Here is a 20,743-nt window from a genome sequence, read left to right as displayed (position 1 = left end):
ACTCTAAGATTTCCTAATTAGGATAGAATCATTTAATGGGATGCAACTCCAAAGCTGATACAGTATTTTCTCTTACGCAGCCATTTCAAACTTTTTGAGCAGCTGTTATCTGATTTCTGAGATTAATTTTCCCCTTGGATGTACTGCGTCTGGCCTGGAAAATCAAACCAGCATTTGATGGCTTGCTCGAGGGACATGATATGCTGCAGCACAACCCTCGCAATGCTAATTGGATGTTTTGGACTATTTTTAAAAGGTCCACTGAATCTATGATTGGCCTTTTAAAGAGCACTTGATAAATAATTAAATCGACACAGATAGAGTAGAAGAATATTTAAGTGCTTCCCCCGTTTAAAGTCTTAGCTTTACAAACCATCAGCTCAATAATCTTTTAATTTAAACATACCCCCCCAATCTCCAAGGCTTAGAAGCGGCATCTGCTACACACACTCTGCTGGAGAAGAAATCCAACCTGAGACATGTTGACATTTGTTTTCTCATTGACTTTCATTCAGCCTGTTTAGTCTCTGACTGTAGAGTGAACCAGCATATTTGTGTGTGATTTAAAGTTATCAGTGACACGATTTACACTGTATGTTTATGAAAGGTCAAATACCCCACTGTAAATCCCGTATAGATCAGGATGCAGCTTAGCTTGGCATACAGTAAATCCGTGTAAATCTATGTATGTTGGTCCTTCATAGATCTTATCTTTATACTCTATGAAATCAATGGCAGTGCTCTTAGACGTTATGTCGCCATACTCCCAATAGGAAAATTAAAACATGCCACCCTATTTTCTTTCATAGCCAATTTTGGAATAACAAAAACTACCTCAAGAATATAAAGCAACACCAGAAAATAGACTAATTTGTAGATGCAGTATGATTCAGGAGCCTGTTTTCAGTATGAGAGCGCTACACAGTGGGGGGTTTGAAAGTTAAGACACTGCCAGGAGCTTTGCAGGCTGACCTGATACACTCGGATGCCAACTCTCGCTTCATTTAAATGCCAGGTCAAAAGCACCGAAACATTGCCGTCCCTGCCAACAACACATCTCAATCTTCCTCAGGCTTTATCAATTAAGTGACCTTTGTAGGTTGCATGCTGTACCCTATTGCCTGTGAGTCTCTGTCAGAGCGTCCTGCACAGACTTGGCTCTGGGCCACGGCTGCCGGGCTCTGTGAGGGAATATGAATGGCATTAGTTGCAGACTGTTGCCATGGTGTTGACTTATTTACTGTCCATCAGCCCACTGACTTCAAACAGCACATGTTTTGGCTGCCATATTAGTGTCAGTGTTATCATCCAGGATACATTTCCTCTGGATGATTACCAAAATATATAAACCGTGACTTCTTATAAACAACAGATAGACATAAGCAAATGCAACAAGTTCTATGACATGCTGAACGATGGGAAATGTGCATTATTAGAAAATAATAAATCAAAGCCACACTATATTTAATGATTTGAAAAGACATATGAACTATGAAAAGATTGTTACAAGCTGGCTCCTTTTGATCAAAACAGAAATTACATTTACAAAAAATCTAAAGAAACACTCTGCTGAGATGTATTTCCATTATTGGCTCCTGATCACAAACATGCTGCATATCTCAGAGCTCATTGATGTCCTGCGCAGCTGTTTTTCTTCAGCAGCAGCAGACCTCACTTTTCATTTTAAACGTATAACGTCACTGACATTTACATTTTCCAAGCAATTAATGTGCTTGGAAGTGAATGTGTGCAATATTGAAGGCTTCAAGGGACACATTTTTAGAACAACTTTTAATCTAAACTTTTCGTCAAACTAAATAACAATTCAAAGAAAATATTAGATCCCGTAGCAGATTCAACTGACTGTGTTCAATTCATTTGGATGCAAGGCTGTAAAGCAATGATACTCAAGATAAACTTTGGCAGGGCAACATTAAGGAATGGACTGGAAGCTTTGCAGCAATGACATAGTATTATTTGACAAAGAAGGAAATGACAAAATACAGAATTGTTTTAAATACTTACCACATTTGTTTTTAGAATTTTTAAGAAATCTTTTTGCATAATTTCCGGATTTGTGACAGTTGTTGCATGGATGGGTAGGCTTTTCCTGCCAAAATGTCCTCTGCATGAAAAGTTACGCAACAAAAAGAAAAGCTCTGATCACCCCATGAGTTTTGTTTTATATAAATATATCGTCATCTCGATAAAGGAATATTAGGGCAATGCTCTTACTTTAAAAAGTTCTTATAATGCCTAAAAATACTGAGATATGTGAATCAAGGTCGAAAAGCAGCTTTGTTCATTTTCCTCAAACAGATGGAGTGAAATGAGATTATTTCTGCGAAACAACCTGCTAACCTGCTAGATATGATCATTTTGATGACATTTTGTAAATAACTTTGAATAGGATGCATTGGTTTGTGGATGGTGTTTTGTATTTAAACACACTGTGTTTGTTGGTGAGTCATATATGGGCATCTGTGGAACATGCTTAGTTTGTTTGTGTAGTTTTGGCTGAAAATTAGCTCCATAGTTGTTATCTTTATTTGTATCTTCTTTAACTATGTCTATGTACGCACCATGTACACCAAGGCAAATTCCTCGTAAACCTACTTGGCAAAAAACCTGTTTCTGATTCTGATTCTACTAACACAATGTGTCTCTTATATTGTGTAATATAAGAGAAAATTGGCAGTTCATAAAATAAGCGAAAAAGCAAGATTTCAAAAATATGAACTATAGGCAGATAGAACCTGACATTTTAGAAACAAACCAAAAAAAGCCTGACATCTGCAAATCAGTATACAGGATGCCGCTCCTCTCTGTTCACCAGGGCTATTCAATCTCAGTGAAATATCAATCTTCTCCACTGAATTAATACAGTAACTTAAAAGGGGACTGAAAAGCAAGACTGGAACATTGTGTTATATGGTGGGATTCAGCTCCTGGATTAATGGCTTTGAAGTACAGCTCATCAAATCTGCATGAGCTGAAAGTAAATGAGACATTGTTACATCAGATGTTTGGAAGCGTTTCAAAGAGTTTGAAGATAATATAAATTACACAACCTACAATGTAATACTCTATGCATAATTAAAGATTTGAATGCAGATTGTATAGCTGGAGACTCCGTAGCAGTAGGTGGCAGTGTTTAACATTGGGCGACATACTGGTGTCCACACAAAGCGGAAGTAGAAGCAGAAGAAGAAGAAGCCCACACGTGTGTCTAACATGTCTGCCTGCCGTGTTGTTATGTGTTGAGAAGCCGTGAGCCGTTTTGACTAGTCTATCACACCGTTTTATTTCATAAACCGTACAGAAAAGTTACCAACAGCAGTGTAAGAAAGCATTAAAGCTTCAAGATGGCGGAGAGGAAGAAGAAACTGACGAAGAAGAAGAGCTACCCAGGCAGCAAAGATCAGGAGGACTCCGACTTTGAGCTGGCTGCGGAACCTAAAGACGACGATGATGATGTAAGGAACAGCATTTAAAACAACTTATTTAGTAGTTGTCCTATTATGGTATATCCCGTTGGCAGCTAATAACTATTTTTCTGTCATAACTTTTATGCGGGGGTATAGCTCAGTGGTAGAGCATTTGACTGCAGATCAAGAGGTCCCCGGTTCAAATCCGGATGCCCCCTGGTTTTTGTTTTGACAAGCTTTCCTTGTATGACATACATATAATATACCCAGGTTTATTATCTGTTCTTATCCGTAGTTTTATTTATCAATATAGATCTTTTGGGAGAGAGATGCTAAATGTTGCCAGCAAATATGACTTCAATATAACTTAACAGCATTTTCTCTTACAAGACATCATGACATGCTTACGCCAAATAATCAACAGACCTTGTTGTAAATAGTTAAATGAAGGATATGTTTTTTCCAACTATATTGCGACACAAAAGTAAGTGTGCTAGACTCCTTATAGTTCATCTACTTCCTTCAAGAAACCGCTCACATCAAGGTCTTGTGATTATCTCTAACCATGATCTGGAAAGAGACTTTTAAGTTATGATACATATGTGCGGAAAAAGTTAATTGAAATGGGAGACATCCTATGCCCAGCAGCATATTCAGCTTGAGCACTGTTGTCAGAATTATCAAGGGAAAACATCTACTTCTCCTTACATCAGAAGAAAACATGTTAAAGGATGAATTTACCAACACGTATTGATATACTTGGCGCGTTTTGAGGTACCTCTCTTGTGTTGTTAACAAGCTATTGTGTTTACTTAATGTCCTCACAGATTGGAAAGAAACTCCTATGCCTCTCCACATCAGACTGGATGTCAGATGTGGAGCCCGACACCAGGAAGCTTGTCAGAGCTCAGAACAAGAAGAAGAAGAAGTCAGGAGGCTTTCAGTCCATGGGTAAGTCCGAGTGAAGGGTGCACAGATAGGGATGCTTTTCCACTGGTAACCTGCAGATAGGGATTCACAATATTGGATTTTTGCCAATATTTACCTAAACATTTGAGCTAAGGAAGTCTGGTTCACTGTTTCAATAGACGCAATAAATACATTATTGTTTATTTCAGGTCTCAGTTACCCTGTATATAAAGGTGTCATGAAGAAGGGTTACAAAGTCCCCACTCCGATCCAAAGAAAGGTAAGTTAATACTTTTTCTCGATCGCATAATCAAACATCTGTTCCTTCTAACAGCAGACTATTTCATTCACAATTATCCTCTTCACCACTTTCAGACGGTCCCAGTGATTTTGGATGGCAAGGATATCGTAGCCATGGCGAGGACCGGCAGCGGTAAGACAGCTGCCTTCTTGGTGCCCATGTTTGAGAAGTTAAAAGCCCCCTCATCCACAGGGGCCCGGGCCCTCATCCTGACCCCCACCAGAGAGTTGGCACTGCAGACCATGAAGTTCACAAAAGAGGTTAGTAATCAGATGAATGTTTGTTGATTTGCTGACTAATATTATCCTTATAACTGTTTCACTGTTTTTGTATTGTAGCTGGGGAGATTCACTGGCCTCAAGACTGCTCTGATCCTTGGTGGTGACAGGTGTGTGTCTTCTTAATATTCTTAGTTTTCTATTGTACTCTCAGATATATAGAGTTATCTTTTGATTTTGCATTAATGTAAATGTCCCTGCTTTTTCCCAGAATGGATGATCAGTTTGCCGCTCTTCATGAGAACCCTGACATGTGAGTGTTTTGAAATTGCTCATAATGTCGTTTCTCCTCATCCATGTACTGTATGTTGTAATCCTGATCTCTGCCCCCCCCACAGAATCATCGGTACCCCCGGTCGTCTCATGCACGTCATCATGGAGATGAACCTGAAGCTGCAGAGTATGGAGTATGTGGTGTTTGATGAGGCTGACAGGTGAGAATTGAAATTCTGTATAGGTGTTTCATTGTCATTTCACAGCTTGGATTCACACCTGCTGCCATGTATGTATGTATGTATGTATGTATGTATGTATGTATGTGTGAACGTTTCGGTGTTCTTCTTCCTCAGGTTGTTTGAAATGGGTTTTGCCGAACAGCTTCAGGAGATCATCCGGAGGCTTCCAGACAGCAGACAGACTCTGCTGTTCTCCGCCACTCTGCCCAAACTGCTGGTGGAGTTCGCCAGAGCTGGTGAGACAATCACTTCTGTTGTACATGCATCCATCATGTTTAAATATGGTTTCAAATATAATCATCATCATCAAATTATGCATAACACACAGTTTACTAAATCATTTATTTATATGTTTTGCAGGGCTGACTGAACCAGTGTTGATTCGTTTGGATGTGGATTCTAAACTCAGTGACCAAATCAAGGTAAAGAAAGGACAGTTTAATACACCTGAAATAATTGCTAGAATGATCCAATAACACCAAGGTTGAAAGGAAAACATTTGTTTTACTTTTCTCATAATAAATAATACATTTATTTTGGCTTGTTAATGCATAATTGTGACCTGAGAAACCTCATGTTCAGACCTCTGTTATTAATTGCTTTCAAATATGAATAAATAACTGTTAAAGGTGCAAATTACATCGAAAGCTTGTAGCTAAATCTTCTCTTCATATTTGTCCATCATTTACCAAATCTAAATGTCTCCTGTATTCCCTCAGCTGTCATTTTTCCATATACGCGTGGATGACAAGCAGGCACTGCTGCTCCACATGCTGAGGAACATAGTGAAGCCTCAGGAGCAGACGGTGGTTTTCGTAGCCACCAGACATCACGTAGAGTACATCAAGGAGGTGAGATCCAAACGGCAGATGTGTCTCTCTTTGTGTGTATTTTTCCCTCAATGGAGTCTCACACACTCAAGTCCAGTTTTGTTAGTTTCTTTATATTTATAAAAAAGAAAAACATCTTTGCTTAACGGTATTTACTTTTGTTTTAATCTCCAGTTGCTGACTTTAGAAGGCATCGAGTGTGCCTACATCTACAGTGCCCTCGATCAGACTGCCAGAAAGATCAACATAGGGAAATTCACGCACCGGAAAGCCATGGTGCTCATTGTGACGGATGTTGCTGCTCGTGGTATTGACATTCCCATGCTGGACAATGTCATCAACTACAACTTCCCCTCCAAGCCCAAGCTCTTCTTGCATAGAGTTGGTGAGTGGCTTAGACAACACTATCTTGTTTAACCTCTTTCATTTTGACACATTTTATTTGCGGGAAGAACTTATGAGGTTATTTTGCAATTGGTCATCATCTGTGTTTTCCCATCAGGTCGTGTGGCACGTGCTGGACGCAGTGGTGTAGCTTACAGCATGATTGGTCCAGACGAAATGCCTTTTGTCTACGACCTTCACCTCTTCCTCGGAAGACCTGTTGTGTTCGCCACACCTGAACTCCCACAAGGTAGGCTTTGACTGCTGAAAAAACTCTTGGATTGATTATTTTCACGTTCTCCGATCTAACCCTCTCCTCCCCTCCTTCAGATTCAGAGGGTGTGTTTGGTCGAGTCCCTCAGAGTCTCCTGGATGACGAAAGTTCTCATTTGGTCACGGCTCACGAAAACTCCCTGGACCTGCAAAACATGCTCCATGTCTCGGAGAACGCCTACAAACAGTACCTGAAGTCTCGACCAAGCCCCTCACCTGAGTCCTTCAGACGGGTCAAAAACACAGATCTGTCCAGCATGGCTGTTCATCCGTTACTAGGTCAGTTTGGAGGGGAATGAACTATAGAGACAACAGTGATGATGATACTCTGACTGTAGTTGGTAACAGTTTTTTTTTGTATTGATCTTTTATTAGGGTCAGGTTTGGAGAAAATGGAACTGGAGCGCCTTCAAATAGTTGATGCCATCAAAGGCTACAAATCTAAAGCGGTGAGTTACCATAGATAATGATTCCGGTTTCTCATAGCGCTGCAATGTTCTGCTTACCTGTAATAACGCAAACTGCCTTCTTGTGTCTATTTGTAGACTATCTTCGAAATCAATGCCAACAATAAGACACAGGCTGGGGGGGTGATGCGGGCCAAGCGCTCCAGAGACAAACCGCTGGTGGAGAAATTCAGCAGACAGAGGGACAGCCTGGCTGCAGAGAGCCTGCTGCATCAACCTGTCAAACCCTCCCCCACCACCACCACCACCATCACCACCACAGCTGACGATGAGGACGATGCAATGCACAACTCAGACGAAGATGACGACGATATAAAGGCAAGCAACTCAAACGTCTTGCATTTCTTTGTCCTCTTGGGTTTCCTTTTATCATGGGTGCTCCACATCCAGTGTGTTTGGTCATCTGTAATTAATACAGGTGGAAGAAATGGCATATAGCGCTGTCCCACATTAAAATCAACTAAGTACAAACAAGCAATTATATTTTACAATATTATTATTATTATTATTAATATAATATTCTGCTTATTACTTTCATCTTAATCCTTTTGTCCAGGTCAGAAAACATCTCAAGTCGTCATGAAGTATATTTCTTGATTAGTCTACCAATCCCAAAGATATTACATTTATTATGTAATCTGATATATAAAAAAAAGCAAACAGAAATATCAACAAAGTTCCTGATTCATCTAATCTTCATTGACTCATCAATTATCTGAATATAATCTGCATCTTTTAAACTTGTCATAAGACAGGGCAGCATCTCTTACTAAACTACAAAATCTTGATTTTTTACACGGCATGAAATGCTAAAAAACGTAAATATGTAATGCTTTCTCTTTCCACCAGGGGGTGTTCTCGTTGGTATTAGGTGGAAAAAAGAGAAGCATGGAGGACGGTTTTGAAGAATGGCCAAAGCACAAGAGGAGCAGACAGTCGGGCAAAGACTCCGAGTTTTACATCCCCTACAGACCCAAAGACTTCAACTCTGAGAGAGGGTGAGGCGACCATTGAGGCTTCTTTAAAATGTGAAAAGATGACATTGGGCATGGTTAAATAATTGATCATTATAACCCTAACTCATGTTCTGTGTGGTATTAGGTTGAGTCTTGGTGGAGAGGGCACCGCCTTTGATCAGCAGGCCTCCTCAGCTGTCCTGGACCTGATGGGCGATGATGGAAACAAGTTAAACCAAAACAAGAGTGTGATGAAATGGTGAGGATTTAAATATGCTCTGTACCCACCCTTCTACTATTTCTGACACCTCGTGCTTCTGATTCTGCCTCATTTTACCTTAATTAAGCCTCTGTTTATCATTCCTAGGGACCGTAAGAAGAAGCGCTTTGTGAGAGAGGTAGGAAAGGAGGACCATAAGAAGAAGATCAAAACCGATGGTGGACAGGTCATCGCCAACAAGAAGAACAGGAAGAACTTGTATCCTCTTTGTGTCCTTGTTCGGTTTTACTGTTCTCTCTCACTCTGACAATATGTAGCTGTGATGTTGAGACGTTGTGTCCCTTAACGATATGTGAAGTTACGAGGAGTGGAAGAAAAAGTACAAGTTTGACGACGGTGGAGCTGGATCAGATGGAGAAGAAGGAGGAGGCGGAGGACGAGGAGGGAGGAGACCAGGAGGAGGTAAGAGAGCATCTCGTCGTGAATTAGATTTGTACTTAGATGGGCAATTTAAGGTAAGCAAGCGTCGAACCAAAACACGAATAGACAATCCCTGTACAAGAAAAAATTGCCGCAATATCTGAAAAAACAACTGTATATATCAGTCTACACACAAAGTGAACTGATCATCACTGTGGCTGGTCACCAGTTGAATGGCTTCTATAATAAAACCAATTGATCATCCATTCCAAAATGCCAACTAGTTTATCAAACCAGAATATTTTAAATAACCCAAACTACAATGTTGATGTCAGCTTTAATTTACAACCATAAAGATAACTTGCGTTCTACATGAAAAGTCTATCGTCACATGTTATATCAAAAAGAACCAGTATCATTTATTTTCTTAATCCTTCTTTGTGTGTCTTCCACCTCCCAGGTCGAGGTCGTGGTGCTGGTGGTGGTCGTGGTGGTGGCCGTGGACGAGGTCGTGGAAATAATCCTAACTTCCAGAGTCCCGGAGGACTGCAGCAGAGACCCGGCGGCAACAGAGTGCGCTCAGAGCTGAAGAGCAGTGACCAGATCCTGAAGCAGCGCAAGAAAGACCAGAAGCACCAGTTCCTACAGAGCGGCGCCCTACAGAATATCCGTAACAAGAACAAAAAGTGGGCCGGAGAAGTCAAGAAGTCAGGTTTCGGACGGGGTGGCCCGAAGAAGGGTAAAATGAAGAAGAGACTCTGAGGAGGACACTGAGTGAATAATATCAGAGAGAGATGGAGGGCACTACGGAGGACTGGATGATGAGGCCCATTATCTTCAAAACCAATTATACAGTTTCACGGTGTCTCTCACGATTATGGATTGAATAAGAAGACGAGTTGTGGAACTTCTGGCCTCAGAGTATGTATAAGAAGAATCCGATAAACTGGATTATCTTCCTTTGATTTGTGTCGGCAGATTAGTGTATTTCAGTAGTGAGATATTCTTATACACATAAACTGATGGCAACATACAGATTTGAATAAGACGTTATTCAGTGTCTTCATTTGCGGTCAGTTGCATGTTTATGCAACAAAAAAAGGTGTGTTTATAAAATGACTTCAAAATATATACATTTTCATTCTTGAAGCTGTGTTCTTTAATAGCTGCACCTGGTTATAGTCCATAGCTTTGAAAAGCAGAGTCCTTGTGTCTGGAAGAAAGTCTTATAGGGTGCATTCACACCTAATAGTCCGCTTCTCTGGTGCGCACCAGACGACAGTTTGTTACATTGTTTCATTTTTCAGAAGGTTCACATGGGCAAAACTCAAACAGACTATAAACTTTAAACACAAGTCATGTGCACGGAAATGCTGTTCAACCATTGGTCAGACATTAAGGGGGTAGAAACGCAAATCCCGGCAATTTCTACCGGAGCCTCCGCCATGGAGCATCGGCACTTTCGGCAGGTTATTCTCATGCTGCTGTTAATCTGGAGATCAACAGACACTAGCGGCCCGCGCATATGATTATATAATCAGACAACGTCCGTTAAAAAACATTATAACACATCATGAGAGACGTTCTGCAGTAAGGAGGGGTGTTTCACCGACGACAGGTGTTTTAACTTTTATGTAGCTGACGGAGAATTTTTACTTTACACGACACTGTTCAACACTTAATTCTGCTTCACTCTTTAACTAAACAACCGCGGATGTCTTGAAAGACTCTTTCGCTAAAGATTTTGAAGACATCCGCGTTCTTGTGACACGTAAATACTACGCTTCCTATGTTTTGGTGCAGACTGCGTTCACACCAGCAATGAACCGCTCCAGAGTTCGCAAGCAAGCGCTCCGTTAGCGGACCAGAGTCCGGTTGTCTCGGACTGCGTTCACAACGACCCAAATGAACCGCACCAAGCGGCTAAACGCACCAGGGTTCGATTCAACCGGACTATACAAGGCAGGTGTGAACGCACCCTAAGATAGGAGACACTTGGGCTTCATTTGGGATGACAATATAGCTAAATTAAACGGTGTCATAGTATCAGGGGAACTGTGTTCTGACTGTCTATCTGGAGTCGTTTTGTACATTTAAATAAAGCCCAGTCAGGGTACAACCACACGCTTTGAAAAAAATCTTTGATGTCATTTTATTCCCTTGATCTTCTGCTTCTAAGTAAGTCTGTATATCTTTTGTTCCTGCTGATGTAAAGTCTGGATTGTTCCCAGTGTTTGCTCCAGTGGATGATGGGAATGAAAAACAAGGTACTGGGTTGTAAGGATGTTTTCCAGGTAACTTTGGATTGAGGGAGAATGCAAGGTCCACAACAGGTTTTTCACCAAATGATGTGATCAATAAGGGGTTGAATCCACCAGTTGTATTCTTTATTGAATCAAGTAGTTATAAATAGTACAGCATCCTAATAAGGTACAATGCTGCACTCTTTTGGTGGAAACGAGCACTGCAAGTGTATCATGGTGTCCCAGAAGTTTCCAAAACTGCATTCCACTCTTTACTCGCCCACAGTGAGAATTTGCATATCAGGCAAAAGAAAAAAGACAGGAAAGGAAGACAAAAAATCCTCTTAAATATTAAGCTTTAACTCATCATAAATCAAATATATTTATATATAACACGTTGGACTTGTTCTGACATTTTATAAACCAAATGATTTGTTGGTTAATCTAGCAATATCAGCAGTTTAAATAATAATGAAAATAATAATTGCTTTCTGTTGAATATTTACATCGACATTAAATTATGTTTATTCTATTTTTTAAAGCAATACAAAACACAATTCCTTTCAGAGATGAAAGTCGAGGCAGTTGTTCCTTATAATTATCAATTGTGAGAAATATACTTGTTTATCTGTGATAAAATGTAAGAGATTGTTTAAGACTTACATGGTGGTGGTATTAAGTGTAATGATTTAAATGTATCTTACTTTTGACATTTATTAACTAAGTTATAATTACGTCTTTAAAGAGCAACTTCCAGGTTAAAGACACCTGTGAATAAATGTGTAGGAAAATGATGTATACACTAGATTAAAAAAATATATATACATAAATATACACTACAGCAGTGGTTCTCAAACTTTTTCTGTCAGGCCCCCCCTTTGGAGAAAAACAAAAGTCGGGCCCCCCCCCAACACAAATAGTCAGGCTCAGTGGCGGCGCCAGAGATTTATTTTGGGGGTACTATGGGGTAGCTTGACGTTTCATAGAGGGTGCTCAAACATTTAGGGTTTCCCATTAATGTACCGGGCGCTACAGTAGAATTTTCTACTGCAACACTCCCCACGCATATACATTACATTACATTACATTGCATTTAGCTGACGCTTTTATCCAAAGCGACTTACAATAAGTGCGTTCGACCAACAAAATACAACTTGAAGAAAACAGAATCATATAAGTACATCAGGCTTCATAGAGCAAAAACATTTCAAGTGCTACTCAACTGGCTTTAGATAAGCCAGTCCTTTATTAGTATAAAAGTGCTTTGTTAATAATTCTATCGCTCGAAGTGGAGTCGAAAGAGATGAGTTTTCAGTTTGCGCCGGAAGATGTGCATGCTATCTGCCGTCCTGATGTCAATGGGGAGCTCATTCCACCATCCTGGAGCCAGGACAGCAAACCCACGTGTTTTCGCCGATGGGAACTTGGGTCCCCCTCGCAGCGAGGGCGCAGCGAGTCGTTTGGCTGATGCAGAGCGTAGTGCACGCGCTGGGGTGTACGGTTTAACCATGTCCTGGATGTACGAAGGGCCAGATCCATTCGCAGCATGGTAAGCAAGTACCAGTGTCTTGACATACATATACATACATATACACAGTGTACCCGCGACTGTTACAGTGAAGGCTCGATAATCAGCTCACGGCATATAGGTGTAAGCAGGGGTAAAGTGCTATTTTTATAGGTGGTGTGTGGACCTCACATAGGGGGGTCCGGGGGCAAGCTCCCCCGGGAAGATTTAAAAGCATCAATCTGGTGCACTTTGAGAGCAAAATGAAGAGATCTATGGATACATCTCTCAACACAGAACTGTAAACAGATTTACTATTTCTTTATGGATATTTTACAAATCACTCCCCTTTTAAACTTTATACATTTTTTAATGTCATATAGTATTTCATACCTGTTTTTAATTTATTTATATTAATGGTGACCAAAACGTTTGAGACCCACTGAGATAACACTGAGAGAGTCCTTTAGCTCACTGAGTCTCTCAGTCTGACAGGAGAGGACTCTCCTCCACTTTGTTGTTGAAAAAACTCCTTATATCCGTTAGCGTAGCTCACTAGCACCAGAAGCTAACATCAACGATCTCCGGTACCGGTGCGCTCTCTCTCTCTCGCTCGCGCACGCACACAAAATGGCTCGTTCCACACACACACAGAGCCGAGCTTTAATGAAACACAGACACCCAGACGTAATAGTACTGTACTGTATCATATTATTTTCGAATCAATCATTTTTCAAAATATGATTTATTTATTTATTTTTAACCTTTATTTTTTTTTTTTAATAACCATTTTTCTCCTGGTCTCTCGCGCCCCCCCCTGCCATGCCTCTGCGCCCCCCACTTTGAGAACCACTGCACTACAGTGACATCTGAGCCCTTTCTCATTTCATCAAATCCGACTCCTGGGTCCTCCGGTAGTGACCCGGAAATGAATTTTAGCGCGCCATGTTGAAGGACATCTAATTTCTCTAAATGCACTTCGAGGACCGAGCATCGAGCAGGCTCTCTGGGGAGCTCTAACCGAGTATACACTGATGGGTCCTCCACGGCTCCTTCGCGAATGCATTTCCGGGAACAGAGATGTTTCAAAGAGTCGTGACCTTTATATATACACAGTCTATGGTCGTGACCAGTCTATGGTCGTGACGCACGGCCGACTTATCTCAGCCAATGACAGCTCTGCATGCATCCCCTGGATATTATTTTAGAAACTGCTCTCATCGCAACGCGATGTTTCCGGAGAGAACAGCTGTGAGCATGGCCGTATCTACCATTGAGGTCACCGAGGTCCGGACCTCGGTAATATTTTCCGAGCTGTGTATATAACAAAACTTGTGAAATAATTGCACTAAACGGGGTTCTTTGTAGTACTTCCATTTACTGACCATGGGGGCGCTGCATAACTACGTAGCCTCGATTAAAGCAAACAGAAGAAGACGACATTTATCAACAAACCACCTCAGCCGGGCTTGTATCGTTGCAGCCTATGGTTGCAGCGGAGGATTGATGAGGTATCTAGAGATCTGCGTCCAGCGGGCTGCTTGTGTTTCTGTTCCTCACAAGACATCATAGGACCAGCAGATCTTGTGTGAACGCTCCACGTTAGTCAGTGGACGTACGACAACATGCACACTAACTTATATTGCAGCTATAGGCTATACTTTGGTTTAAATTGCGTGAATAAACTAGCTAGAGAGAGCTAAAGTTAATTACATCCATCCAATGTCAGAAGGATTACCTTTTAACAAACGTTGTAATGCTTTTCTTTCATTTAAATTTGAGTAAAACATTGGAGATATAACATTGTATTGTTTTCTTTTTACACTGACTCAGATATAATGAAAAGACTACGTCAGTCGAAGCTCAGCTTTGGTAAGGAAGAGACAGGACAGGCAGAGAGAGAAAGTGATGGAAGTCAGGGAGGAACTGCAGGTACAGTCACACAAAAGAATGTAGGCTTAATATCCCCATCTATTTATCTATCTATAACAATAGTCTTCATTTATAGACAATAGCCATAACAACATATATATATTGCTGTTATGATGTCATAATAACATACAATTGTATAAAACACCATTTGCTTACATATTTGTTCTCTTTTGAGAATCAAACAAAACAGATTTAAATAAATAAAAAGAATGCAAACAAACAAGTGAAATGAACTAATTGCTGAATTGCTTTTAATTCACTGGCGGGAGCGACAAGTGAGGAGGAGCAAACATTTAACAACGAGGGAGAGATTGAACAAAGAGAAAGAGTAGAGGACAGAGAGAGTAATGAACAGGAAGAAGACAGAGAGACTAAAGAAGATGGAAGAGAGGCTGCAGGTTATGGAAAGGAGAGAGACATGGAAATGGAGACTGAGGGAAATAGCACAGGAGATACAAGGGGACAAGAGAGACCAAATACCAATACTAGAGTACACCAGGCCGGAAGAGAGGTGGCAGGAATAGATGAGAGAGAGATGAGGGGTGAGAGAGCTGATAACGGTCAAAGAGAGACAATTCTACATGAATTTGATCCAGCCAAGTATACAAATAAAGCACTAACTGATGAAGAAAAGTACTGACTTCTCAAAAATAAGTGGTTCAAACATGAACATAATTACCCCAATACAAAGTTTGGTGAAAAGCAATTACGCTATAACATGAAGTGGGAGGAGAAATATCCTTGGCTAAGATATTCTGTTTCAGGAGATTCCATCTATTGTTCCATTTGTATGTCATTTAGTAAAAAACTAAAAAACACAATCTTCATAAATGACGGATTTCGAGACTGGAAAAATGCCATTGGAGAGAAGCGGGGAATCATTTCTTACCACAGTTGTAGTCCAGCACACCTACATGCCTCGGAGCTGGCTGAAAATGTCAGTAGCCCAAGGGCAACAGAAAAGCATTAATTCTGTTCTGAGTGATGCATATGCAGAGAAGGTTGGAATGAATCGCAAAGCTCTACTTTCCATTATTGATGTTGTCATTAATTAAGAGGAACATAGCACTGCGTGGTAACTGGACAGGAGAAAGTGAAGATGGCAACTTTAATCATTTCCCCACCTGGAAGTCTGCATTTGATCCCACACTGAAACATCACCTTGAGACAGCAGCAAAAAATGCCAAATACATTTGTCCAGGGATTCAGAATGAATTAATTGCATGTTGTGAATCTGAGATTCGGGAGGACATAGTAAAATAAATTCAAAAAGCCAGGTTTTTCACAGTCCTTGCAGATGAATCAATGGATATAAGCGGGATAGAACTGCTGTCTATATGCATTCGCTACCTTAACCATGTTAATGGAGCCAAAATATGTGAGGAGTTCTTGGGTTTCTGTCCTCTTGCCAAACAAGATGCTGCTTCAATTACAGAAGCAATTCTCTCTCAGTTGGAGAAGTGGGGTCTCGAGATTGACTATCTCAGAGGACAGGGTTATGATGGCGCTAGCGCAATGAGTGGGCATGTGAGTGGAGTACAGCAACGCATGAAAGAGCTTCAACCCCGGGCCCTTTTCACACATTGTCGAAGCCATGCACTCAATCTTGTGGTAGTCCATGGATGTTCTGACATCGCCCTTGTTAGGAACACCATGGCTACCATTGAGAATATAGCAGTGTTTTTCTCAGCATCTGCTATCAGAAAACACATGTTACAATAAGAACCAAAAGGAAGCATGGAAACACACTCAAGTGTCAAAAGGAAAACAGGAGGTATACCACTCATGTCGGACACACGCTGGGGCTCCAGAGGGAAGACGGTGGGTGCTTTCCTGGATCACTTCAAATCAGCCCACTCTGCACTCACATATTTGGAATCAAGAACATCATCAAACTCAAACAAGGCTAACAACCTACGACATAGTATGGAGTCCTTTGACACAATTGTCACGGCTGTCCCAACTAACAAAATTCTGGGCTACATCCAGCCGTTGACTAAAGAGTTAGTCACCTAATATTGACCTTATGACCGCATACAAAGAGGCCAGAGAGGTGGCTCAGGTCATTTCTACTCTAAGGAATGAGGAAGGATTCTGTGATATTTATGCACAGTCAATAGAACTGGCCAGCACCATAGATGTGGTTCCATCAAAAAAGCGAGTTACCAATAGGCAGCAAAACAGAGCGAACACACACTCACAGTCAATCGAAGAACACTACAGACTCAATCTGTTCTACCCTTTTATTGACCATGTGACAAGCCAACTGAACACCAGGTTTGTGGAAAACTCTGAGCCAGCCATGCTTGCTACATACCTAATTCCGTCAGCTTTGTCCAGACTCACAAAAGACGAGCAAGAAATGATGGTGTCATGGTACAGAGAAGACCTACCTCAGCCAGAATCCATTGACCAGGAGATTCACAGATGGAAGGTAAAGAACCAACCTCCAACACTCCTGGTATCGACGGCAAAAGACACATTGAATATGATAAATGTTCAATACTACCCCAACATCCACTGTATCCTCTCCATCTACCTCACACTTCCAGTGACCACCTGTTCATGTGAGAGGTCATTCTCTGCCTTGAGGCGGCTGAAGACCTGGGGCCTCATTTATAAAGGGATATACGCTCAAAAAATGGCGTACACTAGTTTCTACGCAATGTTTGCGATTTATAAAATACTAACTTGACGGGAAAACGTGCAGTCCTCCACGCAAACTCTAACCCATGCGTACGCACTAAGCACAACAACGGGAGAGACGAGAAACTGCGACACCGTTGGCAGAAGGAAGAATGGGGTGAAATATGTGGAAATAATTCCATAAACAAAATGTTACCTCTCATTTATCATATGAAGAATTCATTTTCAAACATTGATTAAAGCCAATCTTAAAATGATTAAACAAACGCCTGTTTGAGACTCCTCAGTGCACACAAAAACATAACTTGGAGAAATAAATAAATACGGATATGTTATTTAAAACCACCTCGAATATGTTGTGTTAATGTTATGAAATGTTTTCTCATAAATGATGCGGTTTTGCATTTCTATAGGTTGTACGAGCATGGTTTTATATACTACCATGTTTAATCATGTTTTATGCCGTTTGCTAAGACTTGATAAGTCGCTCATAAAACACAGGAGGTATGGAAACTAAGAACACCATATGTGGTAAATTGTACAGCTGATATAACACAACACATTAGTTGTATTTCCTTTAACTGGTGGATATAGAGTTGCTGCGGGGAGGGGGGGGGGGGTTGAGATGCACAGGCTGCAGTGGAGATGCTGCGCACAGCTGATCGACAGCTGGGACACAAACCACCAAATACGAAAACATAATTCAGATCCAGTCGTCATGACTCCACTCCGGAGAGATTCCCCGATCATTTCTTACAGTCTCTCATCAAGGGGGTGTCTCCTGTCCCCGGTACAAACACACTGCCTGAGGAAGGTTATGTGTATTTATTTTGTCATTAACCTTTTTCGGACCACTTATTTATTTATTTTGGTGACGATCCGATCTCCATGCTGGCATCCACCAAACAATATGATTTATCTCGACCTCCCCAAAATAACCAAAATCTGACATGGTGTGAGATGTCTTTTTTAGCTGTTCTGTCGTCATTTCCTGCGATCTTCTTCATAAAGTCAGTCAAAATGAATGAATGAATGGGCGTTTCTTTGACTATTTATAGGCAAATATGGGCGTTACGTGTAGCCCGCAAAAGCTGCACCGCATTTCGTGTCGATTGTGATTTATAAAAGGGAAACCGGCATAGGAAGTGCTGTACGCACTTACCTCGCCGGTACGCAATGTTTGGTGAATCGGAAAATGTCGGAACATTTCTGTACCTAATTTTTGGATTTCTACTACGTAAGCAACCTTCCCACGTGAATCCTACGCACGGCGTTATAAATGAGGCCCCTGGCTGCGATCCAGCATTGGTAATGACAGGCTATCAGGACTTGCAATGATGCATGTGCATAGGAACAGAGCACTGGATCCTGAAAAATTCCTCAAACGTTGGGATGCCTCTGGACACAAACGTATAGTTTTGGCATTTGATAGAAAATAACGTGATAATGCTTAAAAATGTGGCTCTTCAAGAAGTCTTAATTGAACCCAAAACATTGTCCTCTCTTCAAATGATGCCACTGCCCTCACCATGAGAAAATTATCGCAGACACACGCAAAACACAAAAACACACACAAACAAACACATGTACACAAAAACATACAATATTGATTTAAATAGTTTCTTAAATAATTTTGTTTTCTTGAACAATTGAATTAAACATTGGAAAATGAATGTTGAAAATGTTTTGTGATCATTTTAGCCTCTTCTGCATGTCCAGATCATTAATAGTAACAATCAACTGATTCTTATGCATTACACTTTCAAAAATAATTTATATTGCAGCCCACTGACATGGTTTGAAATCAATATATTATCCAATTTCGGACCCCCCACAGGACTTAAAAAGCACCTCACTAGATCATGAAAATCCCCAAAATATCGGGGGGGTATACCCCTGAACCCCCCGAGAAGGTTTGGATCTCGGTATTTAGGAAATCCTAGATACGGCCCTGGCTGTGAGGTCCGTGCAGAAAGCAGAGCAGTGTGTACAATATATATCACTCAGTATAACAGGCCTACTCTCTTTATTTGCTTTAGTTTAGTAGATAGGCCTATATACAAACAAAGAGTCAATATTTTTCTAAAACCATTTAGTGCTTCATATAATAAAATACACAACGGCTGTAGCCTGATTATATGCGTTAGGAGCTGTAGGTGCGTGTGTGTAGTGTAGGTGTGTGTGTGTGTGGTACAGTGTGTGCGTAGATGCAGCGGACAGACAAGTCTCAGTTGGTTTGGTGTCCTCTGCTTACTTTTAATACCTGTAAATACAACTTTTGGCCCGTAATTTATTTCCCTCATTGTAGCGACCAGAGAGGGGGGGGGGGGATATATCCAGTCTCTGATAGTGTTACGTTATTATGAGAGTGCTCTGTTTGATTCTGAAATTGTATATATTTTTATAAATATATACATATATGTGTGTGTGTATGTGTGTCCGCATCTGTAGCCTGTTATTGCACTGTGAATGAATTAAAAGTAAATATATAAGTCGTCATGAACACATCTGTCCATCAGACAGAGGCTGCTGTGCTTCCTGTCATCATTAATGGACGTCTCTTTAAAATGACCGCTCAGAGGAGACGAGTTCTCATTTCTCTAACCGCCTGCTGCTTCCCCTCCTCTCTCCTCGGCTCCTCCGCTCGCATCTCCTGTGGGCGGGACTAAGTCTCGAGGATAGGAGTCGAGGAGGGGAGTTAGAGAAATGAGAAAGGGCCCTGTCGTCGTTTTTGTAAGACATTTTTACTTCCGCATCAAAAAAGCCTCCCCACGTGACCTCCCGCGTGTGACATAACAAAGGGGAAACAAGGGGGAGAGCGGCCGGTGTAACGCATTAATAAACATGGATCCCAATGCTAGTTTCGACACAGAAGAAGTTGAACATGTATATTCGAATGCATATGACGGACCACAACCTTATGAGCCTGCTAGGCGTCCAAGAGACCAAGAGCAGCCAAGGATTAGAAGAAATAACGGCCATCGGAGAGAAATTGAGCTGTGGTGTGAGGAGAACCAGTGGAGAACTGGGCAGCTATCTTGGTGAGTGATCGGCGTTAGCTACAGAATGTTAGCTAACGTCACATCACAACATTGTAAAGTTAGCTATCATATATCAGGCTATAACTAAAGTAGCATTGATAATATAGTAACGTTACTGGCAGGACTGTTGATACTGATCCATAACATAAACTAATGCGCAAGTATCAGCCGTATCTCGCGTTACCTAATGCAAATCCACACTACCTACGGTGCTGTACCGGAGGGGAGAGAGAGAGAGCAGGGAAGGGGGGGGGGGGGATGTAATACGGTTTCCTGATAAACGTTTGTCCTGACAGGCTGGTATTTGTGCAACCTGCACAAACACAATACTGCACCTTGATTACAAATGGTGAAATACAATGTAAAACTATCGAAAAATACCAGCTCACTAAAACACAACCGCTCAACACAACTGCTCAACGCAACTACTAACTATTCCCGGGGTCAGAGAGC

The 20,743-nt window shown here is 41.1% G+C and overlaps 1 protein-coding gene across 1 annotated transcript; it reads left to right on the top strand.

Moving 5' to 3' along the window:
* The first annotated feature begins 3,365 nt into the window (after positions 1-3,365).
* On the top strand, positions 3,366-10,052 carry ddx54 (DEAD (Asp-Glu-Ala-Asp) box polypeptide 54). Its single transcript, XM_034205413.1, has 20 exons — positions 3,366-3,476; positions 4,256-4,379; positions 4,547-4,617; positions 4,713-4,898; positions 4,977-5,026; positions 5,128-5,169; positions 5,255-5,350; positions 5,486-5,607; positions 5,732-5,793; positions 6,091-6,222; positions 6,376-6,586; positions 6,704-6,835; positions 6,916-7,137; positions 7,234-7,307; positions 7,404-7,643; positions 8,175-8,323; positions 8,427-8,540; positions 8,649-8,759; positions 8,860-8,963; positions 9,382-10,052. Exons 1-20 carry the CDS (start codon positions 3,366-3,368, stop codon positions 9,681-9,683), a joined length of 2,655 nt encoding a protein of 884 aa, XP_034061304.1. The 3' UTR covers positions 9,684-10,052.
* The last annotated feature ends 10,691 nt before the right edge of the window (positions 10,053-20,743 follow it).

Source organism: Gymnodraco acuticeps, unplaced genomic scaffold (assembly GCF_902827175.1).
Source record: "Gymnodraco acuticeps unplaced genomic scaffold, fGymAcu1.1, whole genome shotgun sequence".
In the NCBI taxonomy this organism is placed as follows: Eukaryota; Metazoa; Chordata; class Actinopteri; order Perciformes; family Bathydraconidae; genus Gymnodraco; species Gymnodraco acuticeps.
The sequence above is the reverse complement of the archived record's forward strand: the minus strand, read 5'-3'. Positions and strand labels throughout refer to the sequence as shown.